An 18,923-nucleotide genomic window follows, 5' to 3' on the forward strand; every position below is an offset into this window, starting at 1 on the left:
AGAAAAAGAGGAAGACCCCCAACGAGATGGATCAGCCAGGTGGCATCATTGATGGCGTCAAGTGTGGCAGCGGTAGTGAGGTTGGCCCAGGATTGAACATTGTTTCGTTCTGCAGTGCGTGGGGTCACTATGAGTCGGTTCCGACTCGATGGCACTGGACAACAACAACAACAGTTGTCATGTGACTCCCTTGACCTTTGTGGTGGTGGTTGTGTGCCAGCAGTTGGTTCCAACTCAGCGACCCTGTATAGGGTTTCCAAGACTGTAAATCATTACTGGAGCTGAACGCCTCATCCTTCTCCATCAGAGCAGTGGGTAGATTTCAATTACTGACCTTGCAGTTAGCAGTCCAGCTTGTAATCAATCCTCTATACTACCAGGGCTCCTTCCCTTGACCTTTAAAGCGATTGTAAATGTGACTCCACCTGGCCAACTAGTATTGCAAACAAGGGAAGATTATTTTCTTGCATATTCCTTTATTATTTATTTTTATTTTGCATGAGTACTATCCCATACTGGAAAGCTTTTAAATCAGAAATTAACATGAAAAGCATATTGATTTGTTGAGAAACCCCTGGGTATTAACATAAAGAGTGGCAATGTGACCCCATCCAACTGTACCATAGAAGAAAGACCTGCAGTCTACTAGTATGGCCAAGAAAATGCTGTTGAGAAGTTCTGCTCTAACACGTGGGGTCACCATGAGTCAGAATCAACTTAGTGACAGCAGGAATGAAGAAAGCAGACTATCTGAATAAAACTATGGATGTGAAATGGTAGGACTTTAGTCATAAAGTTCATGAGACAGTAGTTATGAGAAAGATAGTCATTAGATACTATTTTGTTTTGAATAGAGGACTGTTTTGTGTTTTAGTTATCTTTGTACTAGAAGGAAAACAGTATTCTTTATAAAATTGTAGAATTTTTTGTAATTAAAAAAAAACAAACCCTCACTTTAAAAAAAAAATTTCAAGAATACAAATATCAAACCAAACCAAAAGAGCAACAAAAAAAAGAAACCCTATAAAGGGTCTCTGAGTTGGAACCAACTGTTGGCATACAACCACTACCACAAAGGTCAAGGGAGTCACATGTCAACTGTAGTTCGCTTCAAACATAGGTTACTCATGAGGTTGTCTAGCCCTCCTCACTCCTACACTATCTAGTAATAAAACAAAACTATTCAAGAGCCCCAGTTTCCCTAACCCTGTAGAATAGTTTTCTGCTGCTGTGTGCATGATTATTATAGTGTACTGTTTTACTGAATCAGAGTATGTATGATTCAACAGTTTTGGAACTTAGGGGGGGGTTCGTTTTCTTTTTAAAGCCTGGGACACAGCCATTTGTGATTTCAGTTCTCTTAGCAGCTTTCTAATGTGATGCCAGTTTTCTCAGTTCCAAGATCAAAGACTGATTACCAAATCATTTTCCATTAGACCTATTTTACTTTATTCTGTTTTACACAAGATTTAAATATTTTTTAAAATTAAGGTTTATTTTTATATCAAATATCTATTCTTAAATAAATATTTATGGCTTATATATTTTACAGGCAAGTAAGTCTTACCAGATAGGTTTAAAATTCCAGGCGTTGATTTTCAGTGCTTTGTGCTTATTTTTATTTCTAACCTCTAGGTGGCAACCACACCAAGCCTTGTGACAAGCAGTGCAGCAACTACCCTCACAGTCAACCCTGTCCTCCCGCTAAGCAGCGCTGCTGTTACCAATCTGTCTGTTACAGGTAAGCAGCAGCTGAGCACTGCAACTGGTGGGTCCATATGAGATTTCTATGAGAATTGACATTAAAAAGTTTTATATGAAAACATAAAGCTTTAGCAAAGAAAGAATATGATTAATTTTGTCAGAAAGAATCATTTTAGGAAAGAATTTTCCTCTGTTTTTTGTTCTTTCCCAGTTTAATCCATCATCTTCAGGGTACTTTTTCTTTATTGAAAAGCTTCAATAGCTCTTGCTTTTTTAATTGAGGGAAATATTCATAGAAGACTCTTTCCAGCCTGGACTTGCTCTTCCTCTACTCCCTCTCCTCCCCCCATTTCAGCACACAGAAGGACTCCATCCATACCTTTGGAAATGTCCCCACAACCTGAAATGTCTGTCTTTGTTGTTGTTGTTATTAAGTGCTGTTGAGTCAAATCCACTCAGAATGACCCTAGATAGGGTTTCCAAGGATGATTGGCTGATGAGTTTGAAATGCCGACCTTGTGGTTCAAACTGATCTTGTGGTCTAGTGCTTTATCCTGTAGCATCACACCAGGATACCTGATACAGATAAAACTACTCTAGTTTAAATATCAGTTCTTCTTGTATGTATGCTTTAGCTTCCCCAGGAAACTACTCATTTCCACCTACCAATATTACAAGCAATTATCTTTTTACACATCTTGTCTTTCACAAGTCTTAGCACTTCTCAGAAAATCTACATTTGTGTGTGTGTGTGTGTGTGTGTGTGTGTGTGTGTGTGACCTCACTGCCTATCCGAGTGCCTGACATTTAGTAGGCACACTCACTATAAAATGAACAACTCTTTGACCTGTCTTAGATAAAAACATTTCCAAGTGCATTTAAAATGACTTAGCATTGCCATCAAAATATATTGCGTTAAGACATGCTGTAGTTATTCACTACTTTAATTATATGGTAGTAAATCATGGGGTGAGTAAAGTAGAGGTCCAATGACATAGAAGAAAACCTCAACAAGTTGGATTGCCACAGTGTGCTCATGTTAGTGTGGCACAGGACCTGTATTGTACCTACTATGATCATTATGAGTAGGAACATGCTCCACAGTACCTACCAACAGTATGATAATTCACTCAAATTTGAGTTTACTCTGAGTTGGGATTCTTGATTCTATTCACTCATGTTTGAAATTTATTTTGTCTTTTGGACAATGTGACCTAGCCCTTATATGAAAATTGAATAAATGACTTCATATAATTATTAAATTTCTAAGTTACTAGGAAATCTCACAATTTGTTTATTACATGCTCCTTGACCTCCTTTGAATATTTTTCCTTTTGAGAATTTGAAGAAAGCTACAAGCTTCTGTTGCAAAACTAGATATACAGCTCTTCATGAAATTTGAAGTAGACAACCCCATGATGCCCCACTTCACCTAGGCTATGTATGTTTACCTTCGGTGTCCACAGGTTCCAGGTTGAAAACGTGTGTCTGAGAAGACAATGTCAGCTTAATAAGCCAACTGTTGGTGATGGGCATTCTATAAAGCATCAGGGATATGAACATAAAATCTCTGCTTCTGAGAAGCTTACAACCTAATTTGACAGACTTCATTTAGTAAATTATGAACTAACTCTACCTTCTCAACAAATTATTAGTCTTACTTTGTGAAATCTAAAGTTACTCATGTTTTGAAGAAGGATTCTTAATAGTATGTTAATCACAAGTAGCTTTTCAGAGTTCCTAAAATGGGAGAATCTGAAACCAAAGATAACTTGAAGGAGATTTACATACTTATTAAGCTAAAAGTTTTGAATTGTTTTCCAGCTTCTTAACTGATAAATCAAAATTAATTGAACTTTGTGATTCAGCACGTATATGTGGATTTAATTACGACTTTTCTAAAAATGTTGGTAACATTTTTTTTTTGTTTTCCTTTTATTATATTGTGAATTGAGTAAAGGTTTACAGACAAGATCATCACATTCAACAAATAATGTACTTTGTTTCATCTAAATGATTGCAAGTTGATAGTATTTTCTGAAGGATTTTTCTTTTATTTTTTTTAAATAATAAAAATTAAAAATTTAACATTGTAGGAAATCCAAACAGGTAAAACATAATGACAATGTGTACTATTTTCACTTTCACTTGAAATCTTTTTAGCTTATTTTCTAGCTCTTGGTGAAGGTAAACAGAGCACATCAGTTTTTCATTCAACAATTCCTACACGTTTTTTTTCATGTCTTTTCTTACAATCCCCACATTATAACATCACTTACTTATCTCACTTCCTCCCTGTGCTTGTCATTTTCATTCCTCCTTCTTTCTTAACCCTTTGGGACTTTGTCCTTAGGTAAATGCTACCCTTTGATTTCAAATGTGTGTGTGTATCTCCCTAGTGTTATTGTTCTTCTTATAAACCTGTCTATTATTAGACTGAAAATTGGGCCATGAAGTGAGTTCAGTTGCAGACATGAAGGGTTGTAAAGGGCCATAGTCCTGTGGATTCCACCATTCTCTCTTGTTTAGACAGTTTGATATCCTGCTTTTTTTTCTCTCTCTCTTTTGTGAATTTCCCTTCTTGCTATAGCTTTTACATTTGTACTTTTGATTTGCCTCTAATATTTTATTGAATGGTTATACTATTTTTAAATCTTTTATTGTGAATTGAATAAAGGGTTACATACAGAATCATCAGGTTTACAGTCAACAAATCATACACTTTGTTTCATCTCAGTGATTACATTCACTTCCATGCAATAGCAGTTAGGCCTTTTCCTCCTATTTGTATTCCACCCTCCTTTCTATCCCTTCTCAACTTTATCATTAGAAAAATGTTGCCCTTTTGATTTTGAATGAGTGACCATTCCATGGTGAACGTACCTTACTAGTACTGTTGTTCCCCACTGTAAACCTGTCTATTGCTTGGTTGAAAATTGAGCCACAAGAGTGAGTTCTGGACCTGAAGGGTGGCTGAGAGCCTTAGTCTCAGGTTCCTCCAGTCTCTTTCTGACCAGTAAACCTGGTCTCTTTCATTTTATTAAGTAATTTTGAGTGTTCCCCATTTTCTCCCACTTAGCCAGGACCCTCTGATATGATCCCTACTAGGGGAGTTGGTAGTGATAGCAAGGCACTGACAAGCAATTCTGGTCCTAGAGTCATGGAAACTGGTGATCACATGTTCCATTAGTCCATTATTCTTATCACTTCTTTCTTGTGCACATGGAGAAACCAGTAGCTGCATCTTAGATGGCTGCCCATGAGCTCTAAAGGTCCCAGATGCTACTCACCTAAGCAGGATGTAGAACATAGTCATTGTGGACTATGTTATGCCAGTTGACCAGAGTGTCCCCAGAGACTATGGTCCTGAGCCCCCAGACCCATGAACTCATTGCCTTAGGATATTTGATGCTATCTAGGAAGTTTCATCATTTTGCCTGATGTATGCACCACCACATTCATAGTTGTGTTTACAAGAAAGGTAAATAAATACTCAGGTACAAATACCCTCTTTCAAATTCACATATCTGTGGAATATATAAATATTATATATATGCCATTCTTCCTCCCTTACCCATTCATCCTGTCTCAGTCCTTCTGTCTACACAGAGAACACTGTTGTTCCAAGGTAATATATATATATATATCACTACTCACCTCTATCCCCTTTAGCCCAGGCATACCTCCCTGTGTCTTCACCTGCCTTCATTATTCTGCCGGCCACCCTACCTCTTCTTGTTTATTGTCCTCCCTCCTGTCATTGTGTATGAATTACTTTTCCCTCACTCCCTCCCGTAATCATCAAAGAATGATTCTTTTAGTCTGGTTTTAAGAAAAACCTTTTCTTGAACTTTTACAGTTATGGTCACATACAATATTTGTCTTTTTATAATTGACTGATTTCACTCAGAATAATGTCCACCAGGTTTACCCATGTTCTGAGGTGTTTCGAAGATTCTTCAGCATTGCATAGTATTCCATTGTATGTATGTTCCAAAACTTGTTTATTTATTCTTCTATTTTTGGGCACTTAGGCTGTCTCCTCCTTTTTGCTACTGTAAATACTACTGCAATGAACATCAGTGTGCAAGTATCTGTTCGTGTTCTGGCTCATTTTTCTTGTGGAAATATACCAAATAGAGGGATTGTTGGGTCAAAAGTTATTTCTGTTTCCAACTTTCTGAGGAAGTGCCATGCCATTTTCCAGAGTGATGGAACCACTTTTCAGTCCCACCAGAAATTTAGGATAGTCCCAATTTCTCTACACCCTCACCAGCATTTGTTGTTTTCTGTTTCATTGAATTTCACTGTTAATGCTAGTGTGAGGGAGATCTTTCTAATTGTCGATAGAGGTTGGGTAAACTCATTACAGAGGAGCATGAACTTTTTGATGTGGAAATAATCTAAATTTTAATCATAGTTAGAAGGTTACAAGGTGGCTACGAAGTTGTGTATATTTGTTAAAACTTACCAGAATATAACTTTAAAAAGTTGCACTTTATTGAGCATACATTTTTTATTTAAAAAGTAGTATACAATAAGGGGTCCTGGTATGACACTGTAGAATAAGCACTAGAGTGCTTACCACAAGATCAGCAGTTAAAACCCCCCATTGCTTCTCAGAAACCCTGTACACGGTCGCTATGAGTTGGCACTTAACAACATACAATAAACACAAGAAAATATGTTCTACATCCTTAATCATTAAACCCCAAACAAAGAGTTGCCATGGAAGTCAATTCGGCCTCATAGAGATTACTGTAGGGCAGCGTAGAATTACCCCAAAGGGTGTCCAAGACTATAAATCTTCACATAAGCATAGTGCCACATAATTCTCTTGAGGAACGGGGAATGGGTTCAAACCACCAACTTTATAGGTAGCACCCATGTGCTGAAGCACTACATTATTGGGGCTTCATTATCCCTTTAAAAAAAAAAAAAATAACATTGCCATTGAGTCATTTCCAACTCATTTGTTGTTGTTGTAGTTAGGTGCCATCGAGTTGGTACCGGCTCACAGTGACCTTATGCACAACAAAACGAAACACTGCCCAGTCCTGGGCTAACCTCACAATTGTTGCCACACTTGAGCCCATTGATGGCTACCACTTTGCCAAGCCATTTTGCTGGGGAGCTTCCTTTTTTTCTCTGACCCTTCATCTTACCAAACATGATATACTTCTCCAGCGACTGATCACTCCTGACAATATGTCAGAAGTATGAGAGACGAAGTCTGCCCATTCTGGCCTCCAAGGAGCACTCTGACTGCACTTCTTAAAAAACAGATCTGTTTGTTCTTTTGGCAGCCCATGGCACTTTAAATATTTTCCTCCAACACCATAACTCAAATGCATCAATTCTTCTACAATCGTCCTTATTCACTGTCCAACTTTCACATGCTTATGAGGTTATTGAAAATACCATGGCTTGGGTCAGGCACACCTTAGTCCTCAAGCTGACATCTTTGCTCTACAACACTTTAAAAAGGTCTTGTGCAGCAGATTTGCCTAATGCAATACATCATTTGATTTCTTTGCTGCTGCTGCTTCCATGAGGGTTAATGGTTGGTACGAGAAAAATTAAGTCTTTGGCAACTCCAATCTTTTCTCCATTGATAAGAATGTTGTTTATTGGTCCAGTGGTGAGGATTTTTGTTTTCTTTACATTGAGATGCAACCATATTGAAGGCTATGGTCTTTGATCTTCATCAGTTAGTATTTTAAGTCCTCCTATCCTGATGTCACATTTTTCTTCATACAACCCAGCCTCTCGGATTATTTATTTTACATACAGTTTGAATAAGTTATGGTCAAAGAATACAACCCTGTCGTACACCTTTACTAATTTTAAACCATTCAGTGTTCCCATGTTCTGTTCGAGCAACTGCCTCTTGGTCCATGTACAGGTTCTTCATGAGCACAATTAAGTGTTCTGGAATACTCAAACTTCACAATGTTGTTGATAGCTTGTCATGATCCACACAATCGAAAGCCTTTGCATCGTCAATAAAGCACAAATAACCATCTCTCTGGTATTCTCTGCTTTCAGCCCAGCTCCATCTGATGTCAGCATTGATATCCCTCGTTCTACGTCCTCTTCTGAATCCAGCTTGAACCTCTGGAGATTCTCTGTCAATGTATGCTTGCAGCCATGCTTGTATTACCATTAGTAAAACTTTACTCTCATGGGATATCAAAGGTATTTTCTGATGAATTCCACATTCCATTGAGTCACCTCTCTTTGGAATGGGCATAAATACAGATTCCTTCCAATCAGTTAGTCAGATAGTTGTCTTCCACATTTCTTGGCATGAGTGAGTGCCTCCAGTGCTGCCTCACTTTGTTGAAAGATTTCGATTTTTATTCCATCAGTTCCTGGTGCCTTGTTCTTTGCCAATTCCTTCAATGCACCTTAGACTTCTTCCTACGGTATCATTGGCTCTTGATCATATACTACTACCTCTTGAAATGGTTGAACATCAACCATTTCCTGTTTGTACAATGACTCTGAGTATTCCTTCTATCGTCTTTTGATGCTTTCGCTTCATTCAATAATTTGCCCAGAGAATCCTTCAGTAACAAATCTTGAGGCTTGAATTTTTTCTTCAGTTCCCTCAGCTTGAGAAATGCTGAACATGTTCTTCCCTTTTGGTTTTCTGATTCCAGATCTTTACACATTTTGTTGTAATATTTGACTTTGTGTGCAGAAGCTGACCTTTGACATTTTCTGTTCAGCTCTTGTACCTTCTCATTTCTTCCATTTCCTTTAGCATCTCTACACTGCGAAGCAAGTTTCAGTGTCTCTTCTGACATCCATTTTGATCTTTTCCTTCTTTCTTGTCTTCTTAATGACTTTTTGCTGTCTTCCTATATGATGTTCTTGATGTCATCCCACAACTCTTTTCTGGTCTTATGTCTTTAGTGTTTAATGTATGAAATCTGTTATTCAGATGATCTCTACATTCAGGTGAGATACATTCAAGGTCATATTTTGGCTCTCATGGACTTGTTTTCATTTTATTCAGCTTCAGTCGAATTTGCATATGAGCAATTGATGATCTGTTCCACAATCTGCACCTGGCCTTGTGGTTGATGATATGGTGCTTTTCCACCATCTCTTTCCACAGATGTAGTCAATTTGATTTCTGTGTATTCCATCTGGTGAGGTCCATGTGTATAGTCATCTTTTATGTTGTTTAAAGAAGATATTTGAAATGAACAAATCATTTGTTTTGTAGAATTCTATCATGTGATCTCCAGCATTATTTCAATCACCAAGGCCATATTTCCCAACTACTGATCCTTCTTCTTTGTTTGCAGCGTTTGCATTCCAATTGCCAGTGATGATCAGTATATCTTGGATTACATGTTTGATCAGTTTCAGATTGAAGAAGTTGATAGAATTCTTCTATTTCATCTTCACTGGCATTAATGTTTAGGCTGAAACTTAAAAAGTGTCTAAGTATCACAGTCTCTAGAGTTTTTCCAGTTTCTAAACCAATAAATCTGGTCCTATAAGTTTGAATTTTGTTTTACATGTTTCTTCTCCTCGTGTATCCAAAACCTTCCATTGTCATCCCGATCAGATTGGTTGATAGTGGTAGCTGTGTTCCATCTAGCTCTTCTAGCTCAGAATAGTTGGAGGCTGAGCTTTACATGGTTGATTAATCCTTATGACAAATTGTTTTCTTGTGTCTTTGCTGTTCTTCATTCTTACTTACTTAATACAAGGAGAGACTAATAATTGCATCTTAGAAAGCTGCTCATAAACTTTAAGATTCCAGATAGTACCCACCAGTGTAGGATATAGCACTTTGTCTTTGTGGACTATGTGATGTCCGTTAGCCTAGATGTCCCCCAGACTGTGGTCCTTATTCCCCAAGCCCATTGACTCCTTTATTCATAGAACTTTCATTGGCTGATTTTTCAATAGGTCACCAGGCCTGTTTAGTCCATCAGGACTTGGAAGTGTCACTGAAGCCCCATTCTGCATCTTAGCAACGTGTAAGCCTCTGTTGATAGATGAGTGATGGCTGCACTTGAGGTGCACTGACCAGGAATCAAGCCCAAGTCTCCCTCATGGAAGACAAGAATTCTACAACTGAATCACAACTGTTCCCTTTAGTGAAAGTGTCGGAGGAGAAGTACTGTGTTTTGTGATTCTAGCCTCACGAAATGAATGGAGAAGTATTTTCGAGTCTGCTTTTTCAAAGAATTTCTGTAATATTGGTATTGCGTCTTCCTTAACATGTCTGATAGAATTTACCAGTTGAAGCCACATGGGCTGGAAATTTATGTTTTAGGAAAGTAGTCATTACTTTAGTTTCTTTGATTCAGAATACCTCAGAAGTGGATTCCTTCTTTCTAGCCTGTTCTCAGTCTGGAAGCTCCACCGACACCTGTCCCCACCATGTGTGAGCCACCTGGTATTTGAAACACCAATGTCATAACTTCTAGCATCATAGCAACATGTAAGCCACCACAGTACAACCAACTGACAGACAAATGACAAACTTACTGAGGAAGATCAAAGAATACCACCTTCAGTACTAATTACAACTCTATGTAAAGAAAACAAGAATCCTCACAACTGGACCTATAAACATGATAAGAATGAGAAAAGATTGAAGTTGTCATGGGTTTCATTTTACATTTCAATAAAGGGAATCACAATCAATGTTCACAGAAGCAGCAGTTAATCATCAAAGAATGCATTGCATTGGGCAAATCTGTTGCAAAGGACCTCTTTACAGTGTTAAAAAGAGCAAAGATGTCACTTTGAGGTCAAAGGTGTTCCTGAGCCATGCCATGATGTTTTCAGTCACCTCATATGCATATGAAATCTGGACAATGAATAAGGAAGACCAAAGAAGAATTGATGCATTTGAATTCTCGAAAGTACCATGGCCTGCCAGAAAAACAAATCTCTCTTGGATCAAGTACAGCCAGAATGCCCCTAAGAAGTGAGGATGGTGAGACTTTATCTCATGTACTTTGGGCATATTATGCGGTACCAGTACCTGAAAAGAACATCATGCTTAGTAAAGTAGAAGGTCAGCAAAAACAAGGAAGATCCCCAATGAGACGGATTAACATAGTGGCTGCACTAATGGTTCAAACAACAATTGTGAGGATGGTGCAGGAGGAGGCAGTGTTTCCTTCCCTTGTGCACAGGATTGCTGTGATTTGGAGCAGACTAAGTGACGCTTAATAAGAACAGCAACAGTCTTGATGAATTTTCTCAAAGGATTCAGGACGATCACAGTGACTTATTATCAAGAATTTTTAAGAACGTTGGTTAGAAAAGACCAGAAAAGTTGCACCAAGGAATTTTTTTCCATCATGTCAATGCATGGGCTCATCTTTAAAGGTAGCTTGGGCTATCCCACAAGAATTTCATTGGGAAATCTTACCTCATTTACTCTGCATTCCTGATATTGCCCCTTCACACTTTTTTTGTGTTCCCCAAACTCAAGGAACAGAATTTGAATCTCTTGAGAATGCCAAAATTGCTGCTCTGAGGTGGTGTAAATTGAAGAGCATGGCATTCTTTGGGGAAAGGTTGTTGTTAGGTGCCATAGAGTCACTACCGACTCATAGCGACCCTATGCACAGCAGAACAAAACACTGCCCAGTCCTGGGTCAACCTCATAATTGTTGCCACTCTTGAACCCATTGATGCTGCTGCTTTGCCAATCCATCTTGCTGGGTGTCTTCCTCTTTTTCTCTGACCCTAGACCTTACCAAACATGATATCCTTCTCCAGTGACTGGTCCCTCCTGACAACATGTCCGAAGTATGAGAGACGAAGTTTGGCCATCCTGGCCTCCAAGAAGCACTCTAGCTGCACTTCTTCAAAAAAGAACCGACGGTTCTTTTGACAGCCCATGGCACTTTCAATATTCTCCTCCAACACCATAACTCAAAAGCATCAATTCTTCTACAGTCTTCCTTATTCACTGTCCAGCTTTCACATGAATATGAGGTTATTGAAAATACCATGGCTTGGGACAGGCGCACCTTATTCCTCAAGCTGACATCTTTGCTCTTCAACACTTTAAAAAGGTTTTGTGCAGCAGGTTTGCATAATGTAATGCATTGTTTGATTTCTTGACTGCTGCTTCCGTGAATATTGATCGTTGATCCAAGAAGATTGAAGCCCTTGACAACTTCAATCTTTTCTCTGTTGATAAGAATGTTGTTTATTGGTCCAGTGGTGAGGATTTTTGTTTTCTTTACATTGAGATGCAACCCATACTGAAGGCTGTGGCCTTTGATCTTCACCAGTAAATATTTTAAGTCCTCTTCACTTTCAGCAAGCAAGATTGTGTCATCTGCATATTGCAGGTTGTTAGTGAGTCTTCCTCTAATCCTAATACTACGTTTTTCTTCAGATAATCCAACTTCTTGGAATAAAGGAGCTCTGGTAGCGTAGTGGTTACGAATCGGGCTGCGAACCTTAAGGTCAGCGGTTCGAAACTACCAGCCACTCCGCGGGAGAAAGATGAGGCTTTCTACTCCCGTAAAGATTTACACCCTCGGAAACCCTGTACAGGGTCGCTATGGGTCGGAACCGACTCAACGGCACTTAACAACAACAACAACAACAACTGGTTGAATATGTACGGTGAAAGAATTCAACCCTGTCACATACCTTTCTTAATTTTAAACCATTCAGTGTTCCCATGCTTTGTTCAAACAACTGCCTCTTGGTCCATGTACAGATTCCACCACTCGTCTGTCCATTTGTCATACTGTCGTGGCTTGTGAGTTGCTGTGATTCTGGAAGCTATGACACCGGTCTTTTAAATACCAGTAGGGTCACCCATGGTGGACAAGTTTCAGATGAGCTTCCAGACGAAGACAGACTAGGAAGAAGGAGTGATGAACTACTTCCGACTATTTAGGGGAAAGGTTAGAGAGGTAGAAACACCACCTGAAGAATAGTATAGACCTAACTGGGAAGGTGTGTTGAGAAACAAGTTGAGCATTTTGATATATTTAATAAAAGTTGCTATAATTTTGTAGCAATCTTTTTTGACTTAGCCTCATAAGTAAACCTTGAAAATGTTGTTAGTTTAAAGAAGCTAGATGCAAAAGGCCATGTATTGTATGATCCCATTTATATGAAAAGTCCAGAAAAAGGCATATTTATAGAGACCACCAGCAAAGGTCCAGGGCTTTGGGTGGGAGCCACTACAAATGGACATGAGTAGTCTTTTTAGAGGGACACAAATGTTCTAATTGGGATCACGGTGATTACAGAGCTTTGGTTGCATAGCTCTGTAAATACGCTAATGAATTATTTACTTCCTTTAGGTGAGTTTTTGGCATATAAATTATGCTTCAGTAAAATTGTTTTTTAAAAGTTTTAAAGGTGAGGTAGGAGGCAAGAGAAGGAGCCAGGTATTTTACAAACGTTCTTGCACATACTAACTTATTAAGTAGATAGTGACGAACTATTTTGTTGAATACATTAAGGCTGTAGCATGCCTAAGTTTCTTGATCAAAATTGCCCAAGTAACAGGAAATTGAGCCCCTGTCTTCCTGTTATAAAATACATTTGTTTATTAAAGTATGTTTCACTGACTGAGAAAATTAAAGATCATGTTGAATGTTATACAGTAGCACTTAATGAGTCTCACATTGAGGTTCATGGAATTCCTATTCAAGATACCTAGAGTGTGATTCGAGAATTAAAACCAAACAAAACAACTTTGCATTGTTTCTGGAATTCTCAACTCCTGGCCCAAATTAAAGGAGCCTGGATGGCACTGTAGGATAAGCACTGGTCTGCTAACTGCAAAGTTGGCAGCTCAAACCCACCAATCACTCAGTAGGAGAAAGATGAGGCTGTCTGCTTCTGTATAGATTTTGCCTTGGACACCCTATGTAGAGTTGCCCTTGAGTCAGAATTGACGCAATGGCAGTTAGTTGTCTGGCCAGATTAAATTCCCTGTTGAAATTTGACTGGCGTTTTCTTTGTCAGCCTGTGGAATTTAAGGAGTTCCTAAATGATAATGTTCTGAAAGTGATGGGGGTGGGGGGGTGGGGTGGAGGTGGGGAGAAGCAAGGTATTAAGCCTTTTAATTTCAAGAAATGGTGTCCTATGAAAATAGGCAATTTCAAATTCAGAATTTTGAAAGGGAAGTAGTGCCCAAAGGAAATCAGATTTTAAATAAGGTGAGAAATCAGTAAAGAGTGAAAACACACTGAAATTTCTTAGCAGTAGACCAGAATGAGAAAAGGTATTTACATATTTACTAAACAAGGAGAAAGCCATAGGAAAAGAGTATAAAACAGGAAAAAAGTGAATTTTAATGTGATAAATGCAGGACTCAGCACAATATCAGAAACTCAGTGATATAAATTGATATAGATTTAGAACTGAAAAATAATGAAAATCTGATTAATGATGTCCACAAATGTATAACTGTAAGAGCAGCAACAATAGAGAGTCATATAAATCATAATACTGATATTTTTGAGGAGTCAGTTCACCCTTTTCAATTAATAATAGGTAGACCCACAAGGTTGGCAGTTCAAACCCCCCAGCTGCTCCTCAGAAACCCTATGCAGGGTGCTGTGATTCGGAACTGACATGATGGAACTTAACAACAATGTATATCATACCTACTAAAGAGAAAGTTTCAAAGGGAAGCTCCAGAAGACAAGGTCAAGTATTATAATAAAATGCACAAAGACCTGTAGTAAGTAAACCAAAAGAGAAGAGTAGTTACTCAGTATTTCTCAAGTTGGAAGAATTGAAGACAAAAATTCAAGCCTCAACTAGCAATACTGAAAGATTCTATGAGCAAAGTGGAGTCCTGGCGTGGCATTGTGGGTTTATGCGACAGACTGCAAAGTCGGTTTGAACCGCAAGGTTGGTGGTTCTAGCTCACCAGTCGCTCCTGTACAAGGTCGCTATGGATCAGAACTGACTTGATGGCACTTAACAACAACACAACACCATGAGAAAAATATTGAATGATGCAGAAAGCATCAAAAGAAGGTGGAAGGAATATACAGAATCACTGTACTAAAAAGGAATGGTCAATGTTAAACCATTTCAAGAGGTAGCATATGACCAAGAGCCAGTGGTACTGAAGTAAGGAGTCGTCCAAGGTGCACTGAAGGCATTGGGAAAGAACAAGGCTCCAGGAATTGAAGGACTACAAATTGAAATCTTTCAACAAACTGATGCAACACTGGAGGCACTCACTCATCTATGCCAAGAAATTTGGAAGACAGCTACCTGACCAACTGATTGAAAGAGATCCATATTTCTGTCCATTCCAAAGAGAGGTGATCCAACAAAATGTGGAAATCATTGGACAATATCATTAGTATCACATGTAAGTAATGTTTTGCTAAAGATAATACAAAAACAGCCACAGCAGTATATGGATAGGAAACTGCCAGAGGTTCAAGCTGAATTCAAACGAGGACGTCGAATAAAAGATGTCATTGCTGACATCAAATGAATCTTGGCTGAAAGCAGAGAATACCAAAAAGATGCTTCCTTGTGCTTTATTTACTATGCAAAGGCTTTCAACTGTGTGGATCATGACAGGCTGTGAGCAACATTGCAGAAAATGAGTATTCCTGAACACTTATATTCCTAAGGAACCTGTACTTGGACCAAAAGGCAGTTGGTCAAATCGAACAAGGGGACACTGAATGGTTTAAAATCAGGAACAGTGAATGCAAGGGTTGTATTTTTTTCACCATACTTACTCAGTCTGTACGCTGAGTAAATAATCTGAGAAGCTGGATTATATGACAAAGAACATGGTGTCAGGATTGGAGTCAGAACCATTAACATGAGATATGCAGATGATGCAACCTTGCTTGCTGAAAGCTAATAAAACTTAAAATGCTTTCTGATGAAGATCAAAGACCACAGTCTTCAGTAAGGGTTGTACTTCAATGTAATGAAAGCAAAAACCCCCACCACTGGACCAATAAGTACCATGATAAATGGAGAAAAGATTGAAATTGTCAAAGACTTCATTTTGCTTGGATCCATTATCAACACTCATGGAAGCAGCAGTCAAGCAATCAAATGATGTGTATTGCATTAGGCAAATCTGCTACAGAAGACCACTTTAAAATGCTCGAGAGCAAAGAGGTCAGTTTGAGGACTAAGGTGTACCTAACACAACCTTGGTATTTTCAGTAGCGTCATGTGCATGTGAAAGTTGAACAGTGAATAAAGAATACTGTAGAAGAATTGATGCATTTGAGTTATGGTGTTGTAGAAGAGTATTAAAAGTATCATAGACTACTAGTAGAACTAACAAATCTGTGTTGGAAGAAGTATAGCTAGAATGCACCTTAGAATCTAGGATGGTGAGATTTCCTCTCTCATACTTTGGAGATATTGTCATAAGGGACCAGTTCCTGGAGGACATCGTGCTTGGTAGAGAGTCGGTGAAAAAGAATAAGGCCCCCCCAACCCCCAACAAGATAGTTTGACACTGTGGCAGCAGCAGGGAGTTCAAGCGTAACAACTTGTGAGGATGGCACAGGACTGAGCAGTGTTTCATTAAGTTGTGCTTAAGATCGCTGTGAGTTGTAACTGACTGGAAGACGCTGAACAACAATAGCAACATGGACATCAGAGTCACTTTTGAGCGGCATGGTGGGAGGTGGGGAAGAATAGGGTCGGAGTGAAATAGATAATCAAGTTTCTCCTTAGTTCTGGGATATGTGAAAGAAACTTCAGAAAATTAACATGAAGAGTTGAATGCAGGAAAAGGGTTCACACTAAAATTTGAAAGGAGAACAGAAATGTCTGAATTTGGGATAAAGCTGTTGCAAGAGAAGGGAGTCTACTTTTACTTTAGTAATACATTATTTGGTGGAACTTACAAAGACTACAAGTAGAAAAATCATATAAAGTAATTTACTGCACGGCAGTAATGATACCCTTGTCATTGTTAGATGCCTCCAAGTTAGTTCCAACTCATAGCAACCCTATACAGAGTTTCCTCAGAGTGGCTGGTGAGTTTGAACCTCTCATCTTTCAGTTCAAACGGACCTTGTGGTCCAGTGTTTATCCTGCAGTGCCACACCAGGAATCCAATTATACCCTTATAAGTTTGAAATAATTAATTTTGATTAGTCTGGTTCTTTTCTAATACATTCAAAGTCTTTTATATGTCACAGAATTATTACATTGAAATTTTATAGATTTTTTTTTGGTCTTTTTGAGTTCTCAGTTGTGAGAAATCCCACCAGCAGCTCCTTGGAAACCCTGTACAGAATCACTCTGAGTCAGAACCGACTCGATGACATATAAAAACAACATTTTGAGAAAGTTCTAAACCCTAGAGCCCAGTGAATCTCACTGAATTAAGTTCTACCTGCTTTAGGCACCTGTTTTTGTAGCCTGTGACACTTACTGGTAACTAAAATACAAGGACATGAATTAGAAGTTCCAGCTCACTAGGAACAATGGCATCTTCTGCTTTGTGGAAGATTACCTACCCCATGAAAGAAAGCCCTATGTAACACAGTAACTTGACATTCTTTAGTTCACACTTGCCTCTGGGACTCACCAAGCCTAACATAGATTTTTGGTCGGTGCTGTCCTATATAAAACCACTAGCCACTGGTGGTTTTTGAGCACTTACATGTGGTTAGTTCAAATTGAGATTTGTTGTACATGTAAAATACACACCATTTTTAAACACTTAGTATTAAAAAATGTAAAATATTAATAACTTTAATATTGATTTCCATGTTAAGATAATTTTTTGAAGACAATCTAAAAAAATAGATTATATTATTAAGACTTTCCAAATTTTTTGTGTTTTCATTGGAACCACTAGAATAGTTTGACATACACACACATGTGTATGTATATGTGTATATATATATATATACACACACACACACATATATCATATGTCTATATAGTTGTGTGCTGTAGAGTTGGTTCCAACCCATAACGACCCTGTATAGGGTTTCAGAGGAGCAGCCGGTAATAGTCCTGGTGTGGCACTGCAGGATAATGCACTGGACTGTAAGGTAAGTTTGAACCACAAGGTCCCTGGTTCAAACCCACTGGCTGCTGCTAGGAAACCCTACAGAGGGTCACTATGGGTCGGAACTGACTCTACAGCACTTAACGAAAACAACAACAATATATATGTGTGTGTGTGTGTGTGTGTATTTATATGATATTTATATGAACTAATGCTGATCTCAAACATTAACTAATCCCCACGAATTTTCACTTGTGCTCCTCGGAAACCCTTTACAGGGTCGCTATGGGTCGGAATCGACTTGATGACACTTAACAACAACAACATTTTTAATATCCATTAGTTAGTTACATCTAAATGTTGTTTTCCTTTTAACAAAAAGAAATACAGCTATCTTGATTTTATTTATTTCTTTTTGAGCCTCAGGGTTAGTGGTTCAAACTCAGCAGCTGCTTCTTAGAAACCCTATTCAGGGTTGCTTTGAGTCAGAACCGACTCAACAGCACTTAACAACAAGGTCTCTCTAAACAATCTTCAGCTTTCATATGAACTTTTATGAGATAATATCATTGTATCTTATTCATTTCTTCCATGAATAACAAAAATAAAGGCATTTTGAGAGCTGATAATTATTATGGAACAGTTACTTAAACTTTTTTAATGCAAAGAAGAATTTTAGACATATAAGCATTTGACTGCTAACCATGAACTTAGTGTTTCAAACCTACCAGCCACTTTGGGAACCCTATTACAGGGTCGCTATGAGTCAATTGACTTGAGGGCACTTACCAACAACACCTTTAATCATTTCCTGTGGCACCTGTTCTTAGAAAAGTGCTTGATTTTACTGCTTTGTTTGATTTTTTCCTATGGAGACTACAAAGGAGATTTCTGAATGAAAGGTGCTTTCAAAACAGGGGTGTTTTGCTTATGAGTTTTGCCACGGGCGTGCCCCCTCCCCAGATTAGTTGCATTTCAGAGTGAGAGTTGCTGTAGTACTTTGTTTCTCTTGTTTGTTTGTTTTTAAACTTTTTATTGTGAATTAAGTGAAGGCTTACACAGCTGATCATTAGTTTTACATTCAACAAATTATATACTTTGCTTCATTACAAAGATTGCAATCCCCTCTATGCACCAACAGTTTACAGTTTTAACCTCCATTCACTTTAACTATTACATTCCTCCCTATGTCTCCTGCTACCTTCACCTTTCCTCTGCTAACCTCCCT

General features: G+C 38.4%; 1 protein-coding gene across 4 annotated transcripts in view; it reads left to right on the forward strand.

Moving 5' to 3' along the window:
* The window catches only part of POU2F1 (POU class 2 homeobox 1), a 284,637-nt gene that overhangs the window by 251,488 nt on the left and 14,226 nt on the right, over nt 1-18,923 (forward strand). For all 4 annotated transcript variants that reach the window (XM_006875998.1, XM_006875996.1, XM_006875997.1 and 1 more), the window contains one exon: nt 1,636-1,741. In XM_006875998.1, the coding sequence (XP_006876060.1) occupies nt 1,636-1,741 (106 nt within the window). The remainder of the gene's footprint in view (nt 1-1,635; nt 1,742-18,923) is intronic.

The sequence above is a fragment of the Chrysochloris asiatica genome, unplaced genomic scaffold (assembly GCF_000296735.1).
Source record: "Chrysochloris asiatica unplaced genomic scaffold, ChrAsi1.0 scaffold00349, whole genome shotgun sequence".
In the NCBI taxonomy this organism is placed as follows: Eukaryota; Metazoa; Chordata; class Mammalia; order Afrosoricida; family Chrysochloridae; genus Chrysochloris; species Chrysochloris asiatica.